Consider the following 19,180-nt stretch of genomic DNA (forward strand, 5'->3'; position numbering starts at 1 on the left):
GAAAAGTTATTTCTAAATAAAAAAAATAAAGAAGTATTACAGTGGAAAGGACAAATCTTTCTGTGACGTCATTGTATGTTTATGATGTGTAATTTTGGGTACATATGGCTGTAGAATCTGTAACTGCAAAATACCGTGTGACGAGATGTTGATCAGGAAACAGTAACACATCTGTTTGTAGTCTAAAAAATTCTTTAGCCTACTTAATTTATTCATTGATTCATTTTCTGAACCGCTTAGTCCAATTAAGGGTTGCGCGGAAGCTAGAGCCTATCCCAGCAATTACTGGGCGAGAGGTGGGGACAGGTCTAGCCTACATTATTTATTGTGCAATTCAGGTTTCTTTAAGGTGAAATTGCTATTGAGGATGTTCACTTCATGGAGTCAGTTACCATGGTAACAAATTCAGCTTTAGGCTTTCTAGAAAAGAAAACTCAGAGTTTCTACCAGCTCAGGGTTAACAAACTCAGCTCCATAAACTGCATTGTCGAACTGGATCCCTGCTTTCTTCATAAAATGAAAAAGTGACAAACAGGAAGAAACTGTCATCTTTTAAGTGCAGGATAATGATGATAATCTGATTAAAAATCAGATTGCATAAAAAGCAACTGCCTTCATCATAGATAACATTTGAAAACATGCAAACAGATCAGGCTGAATATGTTTTATATCCAAGGAAGTCACTTTTAAAGAATTACTGTTTTCATTATAATTTATGGATATTCTAGTTTTTAAGTCTTTTATATTTACATCTAACAGGACAGCCGACATTTCTTCAAGTTATTGCTTTTTTATTAAAAGGCATGATGTGGCTTGGATAAAACAAAGATAATCCTGTGTCATGGCAAATGTAACGTACATATGTAGTTTGTGTAAGTGAAGCTCTTTCAGATTAATTTAATATTACAAACTATATTTATTACCCATGCAAAATGTAACTTATCTGCACCAAAAGCACTAAAGACTGATGTTTATATGTTAAAAAATACATTGGAATATGAAAGTTGCAAAAGTACTTGCATTTTTTTAAACATGGTGCAGGATTCTTCATTTGCATAAAGCCATGTAAAGCATTCAGGTTATATGAATTCTTTTTCATCCAATGCTATATTATTATACTAATTACAAATACCTACATTTGAGCATAATAAGCTCTAATCAGACCAATTTCTATGTAGAGACTTTCTTTGTTGGTGTTTTTCACTACTGCCTTCTTGACTGTTTCTCAGAGTGAATGTGAAGCAGAAAGCCAGTGGTAGATTTGCAGATAGTAATGTCATGATGTCCCCCACGGCACCATCCTCCATGTTCCTCATTACTGGTAATGTTAGATAGAGCCTCCTTTGCTTTTATTCCCCCTACCACCACCCCATTTCTCTTTTTTCTTACTCAGTCTTTTTTTTTTTCCCTCTTATTCTTTCTTACAGTGTCTTGCTCCCCCTTCCTTGCTCCCTCTCAGCCCGGGTGTGTCTCTGAGCTCACCTCACAAAGCACAGCGTCAGAGAATCAGAGCTTTGCCTGACATGACATGTAGGAGACGGTTGTGAGGAGCGGCAGGGACACACACTCTTGACAGCAGAAGGCAAGGCTCCACCACTGCCACTAATGAGACTCCTGACTGCCATGTCAACCTCACTTTGTGTGCATGTGTGTGTGCGCAGTTGTGTATGATAGGGTGTGTGCGCTTGTGCTTGCGTAGTAACAAACAAAAAAAAAAAAATAATGCAGAAGTAATGAGCACAAAAACAACAAAGAGCACACATATCTAAAAAAAAACCCAAAAAAAAAACCAGCATACAGTACTGTACACGCCATGCAAGTGGAGGTCATGTCAAAGTAATATATGTATGTAAAATCTTCACATCTCACACATCTGATCGAGGCCATCGCCACGTTATTCACAGGCTTTGAACTATTACTAAAGCAGACTACCTTACAAATTAACTTCTCTCCTCTCTGGAGTTAAAAATACCAAAGTTTATACAGACAGAAGATTATTCTTAACTTTCCTGATGCAAAACAACAGCCGACACTGCAGGTTAGTGGTTTGGAAGCGTTGGTTAACACAAAATAAACCTGTTATGGCAGATTTTTAACAGACAATGTTTTAAATGTTTAGATTGACATTATATTTGGCATTCTTTAAAGCCAGAGCAAAGCAAGTTCATGGTTGTATTGAAACACTGTGTGTTACATAGATGCTTACAACATATCGGGAAGCAAAGACGTCTGTTTCATTGGTGTGTGCACCTGGGCTGGTGAAATATTTATTTTTTTGCGTTTTTGTTTTTGATTGAAGATTTTTAGGGTAAGTTTATAATACATCTATGACATGGGTTTCAGTTTACAGTAAAAGCCAACACCTCTTCTAATCTCCTAGCATCCTTCTGTCCATTCTCATTGTAATGCCTTTTTCCTGGATACCAGAATTAGCTGAACACAAACTGTCTACTTAAATTTTGGAGAAATAATAGAAACAAGAAAAACTAGATTTGTTTGGATAAAAGAGGAGTTGATTCTAACTTCAGACCAGGCAACACACCATCAGAAACTAACTGCACTGCTGAAGTTCAAGATTCAGGTTGACTGGGAGAATCGAAGTTTTGGAAGTAAAAAACAATCAATGGAAACTCTGTAAATTCATATCATGTGGAGCTGCAATGATGGTGTTGAAGATCACCACCGACACCTGGTACTTTTAAACCTTCATAGGACTTATATCTGGCACGCAAATGGTAGTTTTAAAACTTAGTTTGTAATCAAAAAGAAACAGAAATATCTGATAACTGCAGCCTTGGATTTCCCATCTGAACGGTTCGCTTTGGATAAAATTAAGTCCACATTTCTTGCCTTTTGTGTTTCATTCAAACTGATCTGAGGTTTGTCGATCAGAGTGTTGTGCAGACACGCTGCCAGAGTCTGAGAGAAAAGAGCTTATTTCCCTGTGATTTTTATATCTAATCTTATTTATTAGATGATTGTTTTTAATCATTATTTGGCTGGGTAGTTAACAACAGATTTGTCTGTGGTGTGACAAACTCTGGATGTACATTTATTTCCGCTTTACTCAGACCTTTAAGCGTTTGGTGACATTTCAGTCCAAATCAAATGCATGATGACTGCATGGAGGAGCCTGCAGCCCATGAATGAAACCTGCACACCACCCTGAGATGTGCTATATGAACAAACCCAGTGGTTTTTAATCACCCTGACCAGAGCCACTCTTGCTAACAGAGTGGCGGTATTGTGTTGGAGTGGTGGTTGGTGGCACAGCAGGGGAGACGTCCCAGAGGGAGATGACATGGCTCTTCACTGCCACCATGGCTGAATATTCCTGCCAGTGAAAGCAGAACGAGCTGATGGATGGTTGAGTTGGGGCACAGTGCAATATGGACACGATTTCATGGCATGATAAATCTCAGCAGGGGCGCGTGGCTAAGTGTAATATGAAATCCCTTATCTCTGTGTCTGCTTCATAACACTAGCTATCTGCTGCAGTTGGATCTACATTTGTTTCTTTGGCTTCTTTTTTTTTTTTTTTTGCTCGAATGCCACTGTTGATCACATCTACAGTGTTATTGAGGAGGGTGATGACAGCACGTGTGGGATCTTTTACCCAGCTGTTTTGAAATATGATGTGATGAATTATCTAAATTGGACATTGTTACTATAGAGATCTTCTTCTATTACCTGATCTCAATGATAAACACCAATATTAGAAAAGTTTTTCCTCAGAGACTGGCCTGTGTTTGTATAAAACAAGTTTAAATTACACCTGCAATATAAATGAAATGTAATTTGTTTCAGATAGGTGATCTTTTTAAGTTTGGTGCTAGTGTCATTTAAATCTACCATTTCAGAGTTTTTATTAAAAAAAAGAAAAAGGAAAAAAAAAAGAAATTAAGTCGGCTCCTTATCCTCGCATGTGTTTAGGTTAATTGACTTTATCAGTGCAGAGAAAATAGATGAGCTGCCATTCCAGCCAGCAATAAAAATCCTTCCAAAATGGTGAAATTGGAAAATAACCTATACTTCTTTTAAGATATTTCTTAATATACAACTACAGTTTCATATCACATTGCCAGAGAAATAAGGCACTTTCTCCCAGGAGATGAGAAAAGAATTGAATTTTTCCTTATCGGTCATCTATTTTTCCACAGAATGCTATTACTTGCTGCCTGCCGTTGCTAAGCAACAGGGAATATTAATAGGACCTTTTATTAGCTAGGCTTTACCAGTGGAGTACTAAAATGAGGAAGTGGAAAACATGAATGTGTTACATAAATCTTTGAACCTTTCACGGTTTGCACAAGTCTCTGTTTGTCCAGTGATTTATGGCTCTGATGGTTCATTTATGGGAAAGGGAGGTGTGAAAAACCAAAATGGAACATTAGCCTTAGGGACAATTTGAAAATAAATAATCACAAAATGTGGGGTGAAAAAAAAAAAAAAAAAAGAAAAGAGGGAAGGCAGTTTACAGAACAGCCAACATTTCTCCTGTAGATTTCAAGAGGCCATCAAACAAGCAAAGCGATTTTTGTTCCACCAGAGGCATTGATCATTCAAAATCATCTACGCCTGAATCAACATTGGAATAAGTAATACAAGTCTCATTCTATCACTGGGCTTGTTGAACTGTGGTGAAAAGCGACAGACATTCCATCATTTTTCCTTTCTTTTTTTTATTTTCTTTTTTTGCAGACTCTCTAATCCCTTTAAAAATTGTCGGAAGATGAAGGAGAAATAGGTTTTTCTTCATCTAAACGAAAAGCCCAGAATAAGCCTCAAAGAGCACAAAGTATTAAAAAAAGACAACTATAAAACAAATTTAAAGTCTGAATTGGAATAAAATGCAAACACATTTAATTACAAGACTTCTTAAAAAAATAAAAGTAATTTGACATATTTTTACATATTCAATTTGAGATTAGTTTTTCCCCCCTGTAAAAGAATAAAACCCAGCAGGTGTACAGTCTAAGATAATATGTTTACTGGGACCCTCCATCCGCGAGAGAACACATTAAAGCGCACCTTCCCCTCCCCTTATCATTAATTCATCCCAGCTTGTCTGTGACAAGTTCAGTTGACATTGCAGCTCATATTTCATTCACACAGGCTTGTGGAGCGAGCACCTGCCAGCAGCACTTAATACCTTGTGAGGAAAATTAAACCAAGAGAGGAAAACACAGGGTTCCATCCAACTTAACATGACAATCTGGGTGGGATTAATACTTGATAATTAACCTCGACAACAGAGGATAAAGAGCCTGCTTGGAAATTTTTTACGCTGAAATGTTGCAACAAAAGAAATTAAAGACTGAATTTGAATATGAATGCGGCTCCCAGCCCTTAAAGGTGCCACAACTGTCATTATGAACTAAGTGACCCTCATTTTGACAGATTCAAGTCTTGTATTCGGGAAAATAACAAATGAGATAATACCTTGGTGTTTGATGGAGCTAAGGCTGCTAATGCATATAGCTGGGGCTGCTCATACATTGCTGTTATGCATAACATCCCCAAGCTGATTATACATTCATCATCTGTTACATATTCAAAACATCACACCCAAGTCAGTATGATGATGGCTAATACCACATGCACCACTGAAGAAGATGAAAAAAGAAGTGCTAAATCAAAGATAATTTATTCCAGTAGCAGACACAGGTCAAATGGATTTGAGCAGCATTTTAAATAAATCATAATTGAATATGGAGCTTTTCGGTTTAAATATATTTCAGAAGCAGTTATCGCTGCACAGGTGGGAAGCATATATAAGTACATTTATCCATCCGATAATCAAACAGTTTTGCATTGTCAAGTTCTCATGTAAATGAAGGTGGAACTGACTACAATGTGGCCACTTTACTCGGGAGTCCAGAAATTATTCACCAATGGCAGAAGAGATGTGTATCTTTCTGGGGCTAGCTTGATAAGATCAATGCAACCTGAGCAAGGCTATTAAATGTCTAATGTGTTTTGGAACTTGTAGATGCTATGACGGGAGGGGGCATTACCAGAGAGAAGCAGAAAGAGGCCCGGCCAAGTGCACCAAAGCATCATAGAAAAGGGCTCTCTGAAAGATATCAGGTTTGTCCAGGAGGGGTTTCGGACCACAACACAATAACCACCAGAAGAAAAAAAAAAAAAAAAAAGGACTCTTCAGAAATGAAAAAAGAAAGGTTAATTATGTCTTTCAAGCTTTGATAATCGGTAGAATAAAAAGTGAATTTCTTACAGTTGTTCATATATGAGTAAAATTAGACATAAGTTTCATTTTTTTAAACTGGTAAGCAAGTTTCATTAGTAATGAATTGAATATTTTACTGAACTGATTCATTATACGGCCTTTGTAATGTAAAAATTTATTTAAAAAAAAATAAAATAAAAAAAAGCCAATGTAGTCTAAAGGAAACTTAAAAAGAAATACTTAAAATAATCCTGAACTTTATATACAGTACTGCAAATTTATTTGCAATGATGGCTTCAGAATTTTGTAAGATATCTCCAAAGTTTGGTGCATTATTTTTCATAAGAAATTAAACCAAATCATTTGTGAGAGCTGCCTAACCACAGTTTTGTAAAATTATGATAGATATATTTAGCTCCACCATGGAGTTCACACTGCCCCGATTCCCATGCTCCCAGCATGCAAATTATGTGCTGTGAGCACATAAGCATGGCTTAGGTTTGTAAAAGCAAACACAGTAAATTAGCACAGATGACTCATACAAAGTGTTAAACACTGTAGTAGAGGGTTGATGATTTAGTTTGGATATTCAACCACAGGACACGAGCCCCATTAAGTCATTCAGTTGACAACGATCTCCCCTGTATACTAAAGTATTTTAGTTTCAAACGTGAAGGCTGAAACTCGGTCAAGCAACAGGACTATGGTTTCAAATACAACAGTAAATCCACAACAGAATAATGAAAGAATTAAGGTGCAATGGATCACGCCAATCTCAAATTACAACCTGATTGTGATGCCGTGGCATAACTTTTAGATAACTGTGTGTAAACAAAAGCCCCAAAGTCAAAGAAATAATGCAGCGACGTAAAGAATAATGGACCAAAATTACTCTACAATGATGATACAATGTCACAAATAAAACAATTATTTAAAATGATTTCTCCCAAAAAGTTATTCCACAAATTCCTGAAGGTTGTCACTCTCTACTGCATTTTAGCATTTTAGTTTTGTAAATAAAATGCTTTCATCTGTTGTTATTTAACTGAGATTAATTTCTAGTATCTCTAAGACCAGATGATTTTTTGTTGCTTAATACATAAAAATACTTTTTTTTTCCTTCCATGAATCCTACTGTTGATATTTTCTATTCGCTGAACGCTCAACCATGATGTGATACTGTTCCATGTGTTGCATGCTGTATGAAAAACTATGAAACTGACTCTCTTAAGGACTCCAAGCAAGATTTTTTTCTTCTATGTTGTGCAAAACAATAAGAATCCATAAGCAGCACATGATTAGAAGTTAATCTGAGATGAATAAGTTCAAGAAGAAATGCAACTGTCCATCACACTGGGACTTAGTTCTTTAAGGGAAAAGCAGGTGTTTGGGTATTCTGGGTGTGTCTGTCCACTAGCAGGTAAGGATTATAGGCAGATACAGTATTTGAACACTTGTAAATTAAATAAATAAATAAATAAATAATAATAATAATAATAATAATAATAATAGGAAGCCTGCCTTCAGTCTACAACTGAATTTTGTGAATTTTGGCTTTTTTTGTTCTCCCCAAAAAGAAAAAAAAAAAGTTTGTTTGGGTGTCTGATCAACGCCACTTCAGTCTACAAACAGACATCTGAAAACATCTAGCATGGTCTCCCATCAGTTGTCCAGGAACTGTTAAAATGCTCGAATTATCTGCCTCTCTGATTAACAAGCCTTTTAACATAAGCCAGATGTATCTTGATACCAAAAACACAATCCCGTATATGCACCTAACAAACCAAGCAGGAGTCCAGTTACATAAAACATTCATTCGAGTTTTGCTTCACGATTAGTTAAACTATATATTTAGAATACATATTGAAAAGTTTGAATGTCCAATTAAAACTTTAAACTAAGGATGACAGGTGCATATTTATTTTTAGCACCTGAATGTAAATCTTGTAGTTTTGGCCCGTAAGATCTCGCTCGCTGACTGTGATCAAACTCTAAAGTAAAGCCGCTCAACCCTAAATCCATGTTATATAAACAGCCTATTTATTACATGTTTATTTCATTCTGTATCAACATTGGAGTACTTTCAAATGCCCGCATACCTGTATAAAATAGGTTCACATCTAAAATCCAGAAGCTCTACGTCTTTTGTTCTGACAGAATAACCTAATTTCATTCAACTGAATTATCTCGAAAATATCTAATAATGAAACCAGGAGGTACAGAAAGCTGGAGGTATATGCTCGTTTTGAATAAGAGTTACCTTTTTTCCTCTTTACAATTTCTTCTTGCTTTTTTTTTGCCCCCCCTTCTCACCCCTCCTCTGTTCATCCAACGCTATTGCAATCTTTTCATTGCCCAGCTCACGTATTGAATCTGCCTGATGAAAACAGATCTCACTGCAGCACCACAATAGAATGGCTGATGCAGGAAAGATGAACCTTAATGGATTTTTTTTTTCAGTGTGCTCAAGATTGAATATAAGGCCTGACCTCCAGATGTAGTGGATCCATTTCAACAGCAGTGATATTGTTTATATTGGAGACACCGAAATACATATACACACATAGACACACACATAATGTACAATGTCAACATGAGCAGCAGCTGCATTGTAAAGCTTATGCTTTAGTTACCAAAAAAACATCCTGAAATTAGAAATAGGACTCATTATTTATCCATTCATGTCAAGTGAAGAATTCATAATGATACCATCTCATGTTTGAACTGCACAGTTTGCTTAATTACTCTGCTCAACAGACTGTGTCAAGGTGAGGCACCAATTTAATAGACACTTGGTTCTCAGCACAAATGAACCTCTGCCACGGTTTGGTAGTTTTGCCAGGCAGACTATTTGATTTAGAGAGAGTTTGCTTTATATGCTGCTTTTTTGGCAGTTGGAGTTAAAGCTGAGCACTGAAAAGATGTCTAAGCTTTATATTCAGACAGTCAGAAAGCCCACCACTGTTAGGAGGTTTGCTTGAAAAGTGTAATTTAGCAAAATGATCACAGAACACCATATTTGAAACTGTTTTATTTTCAGTAGTGGTAAATCCAGTCCTGAAATTTCCTTTAATATATGTAGTAATTTATAAGCTCTTCTTCTATTTTTCTTATCTAAAGGATTGGAAGAGAAAGGTAGGATTGGCTCCAGACTGGTCATACAATGAGCTTTATGTTGTTTTCTAATCCAAACAAAATAACATTTATAGTATCACACTGAGATAGTTGCACCTTTATCCTAAAAAGTGCCCTTGAAATAAACTGCTCTTATCAGTATAGCATTCGGAAGCAACCGCAAGCCCTTGTCTGTACATGTGTTTTAAATGTATGTTCATTGTGTGTGATTGGAACATCTAGAATCTCATGCATTTTGATCACAGTGCCTGCTGAATCCAATCTATTAAAAGCAGAGTGCGACTCTAGCAGAAACAAACAGACTGACTGCAGCGTGAAAGACTGGCCAATCAACCATTGTCTCCTCACTAAAGGTCATGACGAAAATGTGAAATGAATATGAAGATAAATGATGCATGGATGTAATACATCAGGGAGAATATTCCTGCATTATATATAATGCATAGGATGTTTATATTTCAGATGTTTATCAAGACTTATTTTGACTATACCCTGACTCTTGTGTACCTCCATCTCCCCTGTTTATGATCAACATTACACACCATTCTTTATATTGATTTGCATCTGTTTGCATAATGTAGACTGGGAAATAGTCGGGTTTTTTTTTGTTTTTTTTTTATTAACACACAAAAGAAAAAAAATGTGACTCCTGTTTTTTGAGCTAATGCACAGAAAGTAAAGAAAAAAAAAACATTAATAGATTTTATCTCAACTTATATTGGTAATTTATTAAATTACCAGACGGGCACATCACTATTTCTGTAACTGTTTATAATATTTCAGTCAATATCAAGTAAATTTTGAAGGTATGAAATTCTTGACCTTCAAACACTGAGCACAAAGGAATCTTGTTTATGTTAATGCTGTTTACCATATCTGTTCTTTCATTGGGATCTCAGTGCTGCAATCAATAAAAAACATCAATCAGCTCATATTTCAAAGGCGAAGCATTCAGATCTGACACTGTTTTTAAAGGAACACTTTTCTGTGAGGTGCTTACAGTTTTGTTCCAAAGTAGGGTACAAAAGAATAATTTGAATAATCTGAACTCTAACTCAGCTCCACATTCAGCACTATGCTACTTTATCTACAAGACAAGAGCGATTCTAAATAAAGATAGCAGTCATTTTTTTATCCATAAACTTTACTTAAATCAGAGTGTTGCACTGATAAAAACCTGCTTTTTCCTGCAGTTCTCATGAAAGCAATTATGGTTTGGAGATGCTAATTTGTAGAGGAGCTTTTCTGTGTGGAGCTGAGGGAGTAATCAGCACGTATTCAATGTTTGAAGGCCTGACAGATTGACCGATGCATGCTGTCGAGGCAGATATGATGCTGATGGATTTACCCACAATCCTTTTCTCAATGCATTAGCGCTGACAAGGCAACCGTCGAGCAATCATTTGGTCCCCCCACTTAGCCCCAGCCTACTTATCTTGAAAATTACATTTACCTTTTAAGGGTTTGGTTTGTTTCATATTAGAAATCAGCTGTCGTAACAAGGTTGATATCGTTTCGAATGGATCTATTCTGGAGCCCTTGATCATTTTAAATCATTTGGACAGCATTTGCAGGTATTCCATCTTAATTTTTAGGCTTCCAGAGGAATGTTGCAATCTGCTTGAGTAAAGTTTCTCTTCATTTTTGCAACTGAAAGTAGTTTTTAGATTTAAAACACTCCTCTGACAGTTTAAACCAATTTGACCATAATTAGACAATTAACATTTCTGACCATTGCTGAAGACATTTACCCATCAGCTCTGTAGCTATACAGTCTGGAGCCCCTGTGAGATTCGGAAGTTAGTGGTAGAACTTACCGAGGGCATTTGGCTGGAGATGAGGTGGTTGTCCTGTGCCAGCATGTTCGGCATCATGAGTGTGGGCAGCTCCGTGTAGGAATATGGATTGATGAGCCCATTGTGTGGCAGTGAGTGACAGAGGTAGCCTGTAGAGTCATGCTCCATCAGGTGAAGAAGAGGAGGCTCTGGGTGGTTAGGTGGAGTGATGGGGGGGATCTCATAGTCTTCATCCCCGGGTCCATTTCCACTGGAGGTGCCACCTCCTCCGCCTCCCCCTCCGCCACCTCCTGTCTGACCTGTGTAGCTCTGAGTAAAAGGACAAATGTACATAAAGATGAGAAGGTTTGCTTTTTTCTATTACTGGATTAAGCAAGAACAAATCATATATATATATATGTATATATATATATATATATATATATATATATATATATATATGAATTAAGTATTGTCTATGTTCACAGAAACTAATGTAGTCTGTATACTTTATGTGTGACAGGTGAAAATAAACTTCATGGTTCATTAGTGTAACACAAGTAGAGCAGTTGCATAAAAATATATATATATATATAATTCTTTCAGGTGAAGTTCGATATATAAGACCAGAGGTTCGACACACATTTTGGAGAAAAGAATTCATTCATCAACTCAAAATGAAGTAATGTTGTCAACAAACAGGAAGCAGGTCTCCTGAAGAAATCTTTACTTTTCAGTCAGTGGAAAGATGTGGCAACTACGTAGATGGCTGAAGCTCATCATGCTAGTATTTTCTGCTGGTTTCATTGGGAGTCTAACAAGACTTCGAGTCTGCTTAATCCAAACTTTTGAACTCTTACGTTTGATACAATCCAACATAGTAAAACATCTTTTGTGTCATTGATAGATTTGCTCTTAAGCCAAACACAAGATGTTCAACTGAAATATGGTCCCACAATGTTATAATACAAAAATAGTATAAAGATTATAATGCAATATCATTATGATGGCAATTAAATGTTTCTCTGATATGTCAAAAAATATCTGGATCTTTTAAGAAGTCCTTTGCTGGATTGCTGCTTCCATTCTGACTAATGGAGAGGTTTCATCTCCAAAAAGGCCCCTGATACCAGTTTTTTTTAGATTGTTTGGAAACATTTCATCATTGACAAATGTCTATAATTGGTCAAATATGACCCACAGATTCTGCTTATTTCAGGCAGTGACTGAGGAATAGTTATTTCTGTATGTAAATGCAATGCACAGACTGCATATTAAAAGGAATAACAAGTAGCTAAAAACCAAGACAGAAGTGATTCTGATCGACTTGACATTGATCCCTGATTGTTTCAGATCAGTTAAGCTGTAATACACATACATAAGCAATTACAAGCCATAGACATGTGTACCATCAACATATTGTATGATGTGTTGCTGCCATTAAATTACATATAAGCTCATATTTCTATGAAACAACATCTCACATTCAGAATTAGTGTTAATATGTTCTGCTGAGAATGAAATATTGGTTTATGACAGTGCACATTTCCTTGTCACACTGTCGTGATTTGAATGAATGTTTCATCTCATCTAGGGCACACTAGTCCTCAGGTAAGTTTCAGAGATAATTCTACTGGTTCATCAAATGCTAAATGGTTAAAAGTGCGGTCAGACTGGGATGGGCAGACTGAACTCAGACCAAGGAGGTTTAAGGAATGATTAAAAAAAAAAAAAAAAAAAAAAGATGCTTAAGAGAAAACAGCACAGGATGGTCTTTTCTATTCAACACTGAACTTCACTTCACCAATAAGCTGATTTTTGTCCACTTTGACTTGTGTTTTTGCTAAAGCAGAGTAAAGATAAGGGGAAATAACCAAAAATGACCCACAGCTCAGGCTGTTCCAACAATACCGCATGTTTTTCCAAACTGAGTGCAAGTGCAAATACTTATATTTGAGTACTTGCTGATAGCAAGTACCAATAGTACAAAATACTAATAAATCTCGTTACAATTCACTGGTAAGTGTGGACCAGAATGCCAAATGTGATGACTGAGTGCTTAATTGTGTGATTTATCAAATGGGTCATACTGAGGCCATCCTCTAAATATAGCTTTGAAAACTGTCCGAATATTCATAAATAAGGAAGATGAAATGATTTTTGGAGGATTATATTCACAGCTGTGACAGGGTACCTAAATATGCCCACAATTAGCTTCTACAATGCCAGCCAGGATAATGCCAAATATGGATTTCTTAAACAACTCATGTAATAGCTTTGTTTCTGGATAGCTCACAATAAAAAAAAATAAAAAAATCCATTAATATCTGAATGTTGACATCCCTCATTTCTTTCACATTTATGGTATCAGAACACTTCATGAATCTTGAGTATGGTTGCAGGCAAAGTTTATCAGACTGATATCCAAGAGCGGCATCCCTGCTATCCCCAAGTGGCAGCAAAATGTTATACCGTAACAAAAAGACTGTTCGTGAAACTACAGGAATATATACAGGCTTTTACTTTGTTTATTATATTCCTAACTTACTCTTCAGTGAAAAGGCAAGAGCCGGAATAGCTCCTAAACATTTCAGGTATGAAAATGCCCTTCAGACTATAAAAATGACGTACCCCAAAATAGATCAATATTCATTCTCATACCATTGCTAAGGACTTCAGGTGTAAAAATGGCACTCTCCACCAACAGTTGTGTCAATTAATACTTCAATTTGTCAAATACATACATACATACATGCATACCACATACATGCATATATACATAGATACATATATGCATACATACTGTAAATATGATATATACATACTGTACATACATATTGTACATAGATACATATATGCATACATACTGTAAATATGATATATACATACTGTACATACATATTGTACATAGATACATATATGCATACATACTGTAAATATGATATATACATACTGTACATACATATTGTACATAGATACATATATACATATATACATACACACATAAGTAAAAATTCCACAGATAAAAAGGGTAAAGCTCAGGGTTCTAATGGTTTTTCAAAAGCAAATGAACGTGAACGTGCACAAAATATTTCAAGATTCTCTTTTGGTTTTAGACCCATTCAGCATTTAATTTGAATAGTTTTGACTATGCAGTTGATAATGATTAAAAGACTGCACTAAAAAATAACTAACAGGTCGTAAAATTATTCTTATTTATGGACTATAGCATTGGTGCCTTAATAATGATCATACACTGATGTATTCAGCTGCATTGAGTATATAGGATTCCTGGATTGGATACATGACTTGGACAATAATGTGTCTGAGAGGCACTGCTGATAACTTCATGAAAAAAAAAAAAAGATTAATTTAAATGACATATTCCATCAATATGGAATAAAACAGATTCATTTCGCTCTGTTTAAATTAGTTTCCAATACAAATGCCTCTTTTTGGAATGAAAAAAAATACTCTCAACCATCAGTAAATGGTGGAGACCAATGTTCCAAGCAGGTGTGTGTTTTTGCGTGAACACAGCAAGTCCGATCGGATCAGAGTTCTGCAACAAAAAAAAAAAAGAAAAAGAAAAATAGCAGGGAAATTCAACGGGGAATGAAAAGCAATTTTGTCTGAGACGATCTAACTTGACTCCCATTGTAATGACTGAGTCAAATTAATCATCACAAATAATATTCTGGTGTCAGCCATTCAAGGGTTTTTTAATAGAATTTTTATGATTCATGTCTAGCAGTATACATCAAACAGTCAGTTCTGCAACATTTCTGAAATCAATTCAATATCATCTTTGTGTAGGCTGTCATCCTCGGCAGCAGAGTGGTCATTTATCTCTCAAACAGATACTTTTAGAAAATAAGGGGCATGGAGAGATGGAGAGAAGGAGAAAGGATACAGGGTACAATTTTTTCCTCTTCTTCTCAAACATGCTTTAGGATAAAGATGAGAACCAGGGGCTATTTGATCATTCTGGGCAGAAAAAACACACAGACTTGTTAAGGTATAAAAGAAAATGGTGGTTCTATATTTAAAAAAAATATTTGCATCTGTTTGGAATAACATAGAGTCTTCAGTCAACATCATAAAATCAACATTACAAACTAACTAATGATGACGTTTGATCATTTTGAGGTAAAAACAGTTTAACATATCTTTGTATTTCATTTTTTCATTTAAGCTCTTTTCTCCGCTACTGTTACTTTATAAATGTTCACACCTTGTAGCAGGATGAAGAAGGCTGCAACATGCATCCAATATCTCTTTTGTGAATGATCGTGTGTGTGTGTGTGTGTGTGTGTGTGTGTGTGTGTGTGTGTTCAAAGCCAAATGAGATGAATCCATTAAGTCAAAATATCTCATGAGTGAGTAGCTATTTTAATCGTACACTGAGAAAACAAATTATTTGTCAGAAAACAAAAATGTAGAGAAACACGCAACACAATTTCACTCTTAAATGTAACACGAGAAAAAATAGGAAGTGGGATTAGCTCAGTTTGATGTACTTTGTCCTGACATAGCCTGTAAGCAAGTTGATATTAATTTTCTGGACTGTCCTTTGAAGACAGATGTTTTTGTAAACCTTCGGGGATGGTGTTATTGTGTGGTCTAATGGACAAGAAAACGAACATTTCCTGAGATTCAATTCCCATCATAATTGTTGGAAGGAAACTAAATTGTCTGCTGTAAACATTGGCTCCATTGTGTAAAAAGAGTCCCTTTGCGTGTCCCTGTGAGCCTTCAGGTGCTACACTCTGTGTGGAAGACCGATGTGTAATCTTAAGACTATCATGCTTAGTCATCACGGCGCGTGTTCATCAATCTGTTGTTTTCTCTTCGCGTATCAATAAACATCCAACCTACAGAAATATTTCCCTGCTCCTTTTTACTGCATTCGATTCGGGACAAGGACTGAGGATGTGTCATGTGTTAGATTGCCATGAAGGCTCATCCAGTGCCCTTGATGATAAAATGTAAATACCAAGGACATTCCCAGTTGGATTGTGGCAAGATAAATTATTCATATGCTTCTATTCAGAATGAGATCGTAACTACAGAACCACATGTGCACTATGGCTAATGTATGCTCTTCTCTTCTCTAAAGGTAAAAATCCAAACAAAAGCAACACACTTGATGGATTATACAGGCCAGCATGTATTGTGGCATCAACCTGGCTTGTCAAACAATCGCTTTGCGCCTACTTATTTCTTTTTTTCTTCTCCCTATGAGATACTTGCCATTGTATTCTTTTCAATCACCTTCAACAACAAAAAAAAAAAAAAAAAAAAAAAAAAAAAAAATATATATATATATATATATATATATATATATATATATATATATATTTTGCACAGACTGTTTCAACACACACACACATCCTTTATTAACCTCATCTGTTCCCACTATAGGGAACATTATTTCCACCACACAGTATGCTGTCTGCACAGCAAGTGAAACACAATCTGTAACATTTTAATTAAGCGACAGATCTCTCGTCTGTAAGTGTTACATACCAGCACACCTTTCATTTTGAGAGAAACAGATGAATAGACAGTTGGTCTGGGACTGAGAGAGAAAATAACATTGATTGGGGAGCTTTCCAGCTTGTCTTTTATTTGGCACAGATCTTTCCTTCCCTCTGTAACACTGCCTGAGTACTCAAGGCCTTCTGGAGATGATATTGACTGTGGCTAATGGTTCATTATCTGTATATTCTTCGTCCTATTAGATTATTGTTGCGGTGCCTCCAGAAATCAGGATTTAGGACGTCACCCAGTTCAAATTAAATCGTATATACATTTTAAAAAATATTTTGCTGTCAAATATAATTTATTTGTACGATAAAAAAGCTGCATGCCTTGTAGTTTAAGTAAGAAACATGATCTTGGCACATCGTTGCATTTCGAGCTCAAGCTATCAGTTGATGGACAAGGAATGAATCTGCTATCTGTATTGGAAACTGATACTAAAAGATATATTTTCTGGCTCCAGGTTTTCAAATATGAGAGTTGACTTTTTTTTTTTTGCTGTTATTTGAGCCATTGCTTGGACAAAACAAGATATTAAGACGTCTTGACACTGCTCAGTTGTGGAAATATCTATTATGACAATAATCATATTGCAACTCATGTTATTTCCTCACATTGTTATGGAATTATTATTTTACCTGGAGAGCCATGAAACGAACATTTCATCTAAAGAAATGAAAGGTGACACTATTCCATTTTAAGAGCTGGGTTTTTAGGGCAATTCAGCATGTTCTACACAGACGAAGAGTCTGCGGCTTTCTCAAGTCAACGTCTCATTTGAAAGCAGGACAGAATGGACGACTCAAAGACAGACGATGACATATCTGTCTTAACAGTAATGTGCACTTATCTGCCTATTGGAGAGCTTTGTCACAGTGGTGATTTATGCTTGAAATCCCCCCACACACCACCACTTCCATCACCTCCAACGCTCCTCGTTCCAACACCTTCTCCTATCCACCCCGCAGCGCTCTGCTCACAGAGTCAGGCCCTGTTATCTCTCCTTTCCATGCAGTCCGGTTTGCGAAGAAAACAGTGGATTTATCTTTGGGGTGAATTTAAGAGCCTCATCTATTTTCATTCATTCTCCCATCGCTCTTCTAAAGCAAGATTGTACAGTATACTTATGAATGCCCCTGTTTACTAGGCTGCACAGCAGCTCTTGTTTTAACGTAACACAACAAAGGCAAATGGTTCATGTCTGACCATAAGGATCACTTACTTCCAAACGCCTAATCTAAACAGTATGAGCTCTTTGCTGGCTGTCTTCATAACCCTTTCCCTTTTTCATCTTCTCTCTTTATCTATCCACCTCCTTTCGTCCTCATCTCAGGCTTAATTAAAACCATAGCTGTTCTTTTGCTACAATATCATGTCAGAGGGTATCAACACACCACAGAGCCTTCTCTCTGAGAACCTAAAGAGTGGGAGGAGTGGGGGAGCGCAGAGGATCTAGTTACAGCCACCCTACATCTCCACTTTCCTCTTCCTCTCTTGGTTTACCCAACATCAGTTGGATCCATCCCTTGTAAAGCCGAAACAGTTCTGGTCCCTGCTCAACATCCACAATGACCCTGGTTGCCCCCTCCAGCCATCCTTCTGTCATCACATCTCCCCCTCAAACAGTCGAGCTGCATTATCTGTCTGTCACTATTTTACTGTTTGGAGACAGTGAAAAGAGCAGTTGGACAGAGATGCTGAACCACCATTTACATGTTGTCTGTTCAGTATCTAAATGAGATGGAAAGGTTCATCATGAGGGCGGAAGGTGGCGGAGAAAGAGATTAGGAGGTGGGACACAGTCTTACAAGGAAATAAACTCTAATAGGAAAGAAAATATGGTTTGAATGAGGGGTGTAATTAATGTCCAAAGATGCAAATGGGCCCATTCACCCTCAGACACTGAGCTGATTATTAACTAACCTCCCATTGACTAAAACCAGCTTTTCTAATTGCATATACCTTTCCCCCCTTTTCTTTTATGTTTCCTTCCCTTCTTCTCCCTCGTGTATCCTGTTCCCAGTGTTCGTTTCACTTGTCAGTCAGGGTCAGCAGGTCATCCTCATCTGATCGCGTGTCAGAACAGATTAGAATCAGAGCTTTTGTGCCATGTCATATTTCATTACACATTTGACTCATCTCGCAGGTCTAAGGGTCAGTGTGATTTGATTGGATGACAGAAATGATATAATTTGTGTTTAACCCTAGGCTGTATGAAGCTCTGAGTGGTGCACTAATGCATTTTGCAAAGACGGGACAGGCCCTCTCTGCAAGCGACTAATTTGAAGTGGCACACCGCAGAGTTGAAGGAGAGCCAGAGTTATTGTGCAACATGCTGAGGTTATAAGGGAGGCTTTATCAAATAATAAACACAACCTCCCATGTACCCCTCGTTCCGGTCTAAATCTCATACACTTTCTTTTTATTCTGCAAGCTGATAAAAGTACCTGAACATTAGCTGCCTTTTGTGACTGAGCTGTTACTTTCTTCTTCTTTTGCCATTTATTCCCACTTTCAATCATGTAGAATATGCTAT

General features: G+C 36.6%; 1 protein-coding gene across 1 annotated transcript in view; it reads right to left on the bottom strand.

The window, feature by feature from the left end:
• The window catches only part of tox2 (TOX high mobility group box family member 2), a gene marked incomplete at its 3' end in the record, with an annotated part of 97,046 nt that overhangs the window by 19,491 nt on the left and 58,375 nt on the right, over positions 1-19,180 (bottom strand). The window contains exon 4 of the mRNA XM_079241771.1: positions 11,143-11,430. Within this exon, the coding sequence (XP_079097897.1) occupies positions 11,143-11,430 (288 nt within the window). The remainder of the gene's footprint in view (positions 1-11,142; positions 11,431-19,180) is intronic.

Source organism: Telmatherina bonti (genome assembly GCF_933228915.1).
Source record: "Telmatherina bonti genome assembly, chromosome: 6".
Lineage (NCBI taxonomy): Eukaryota > Metazoa > Chordata > Actinopteri > Atheriniformes > Telmatherinidae > Telmatherina > Telmatherina bonti.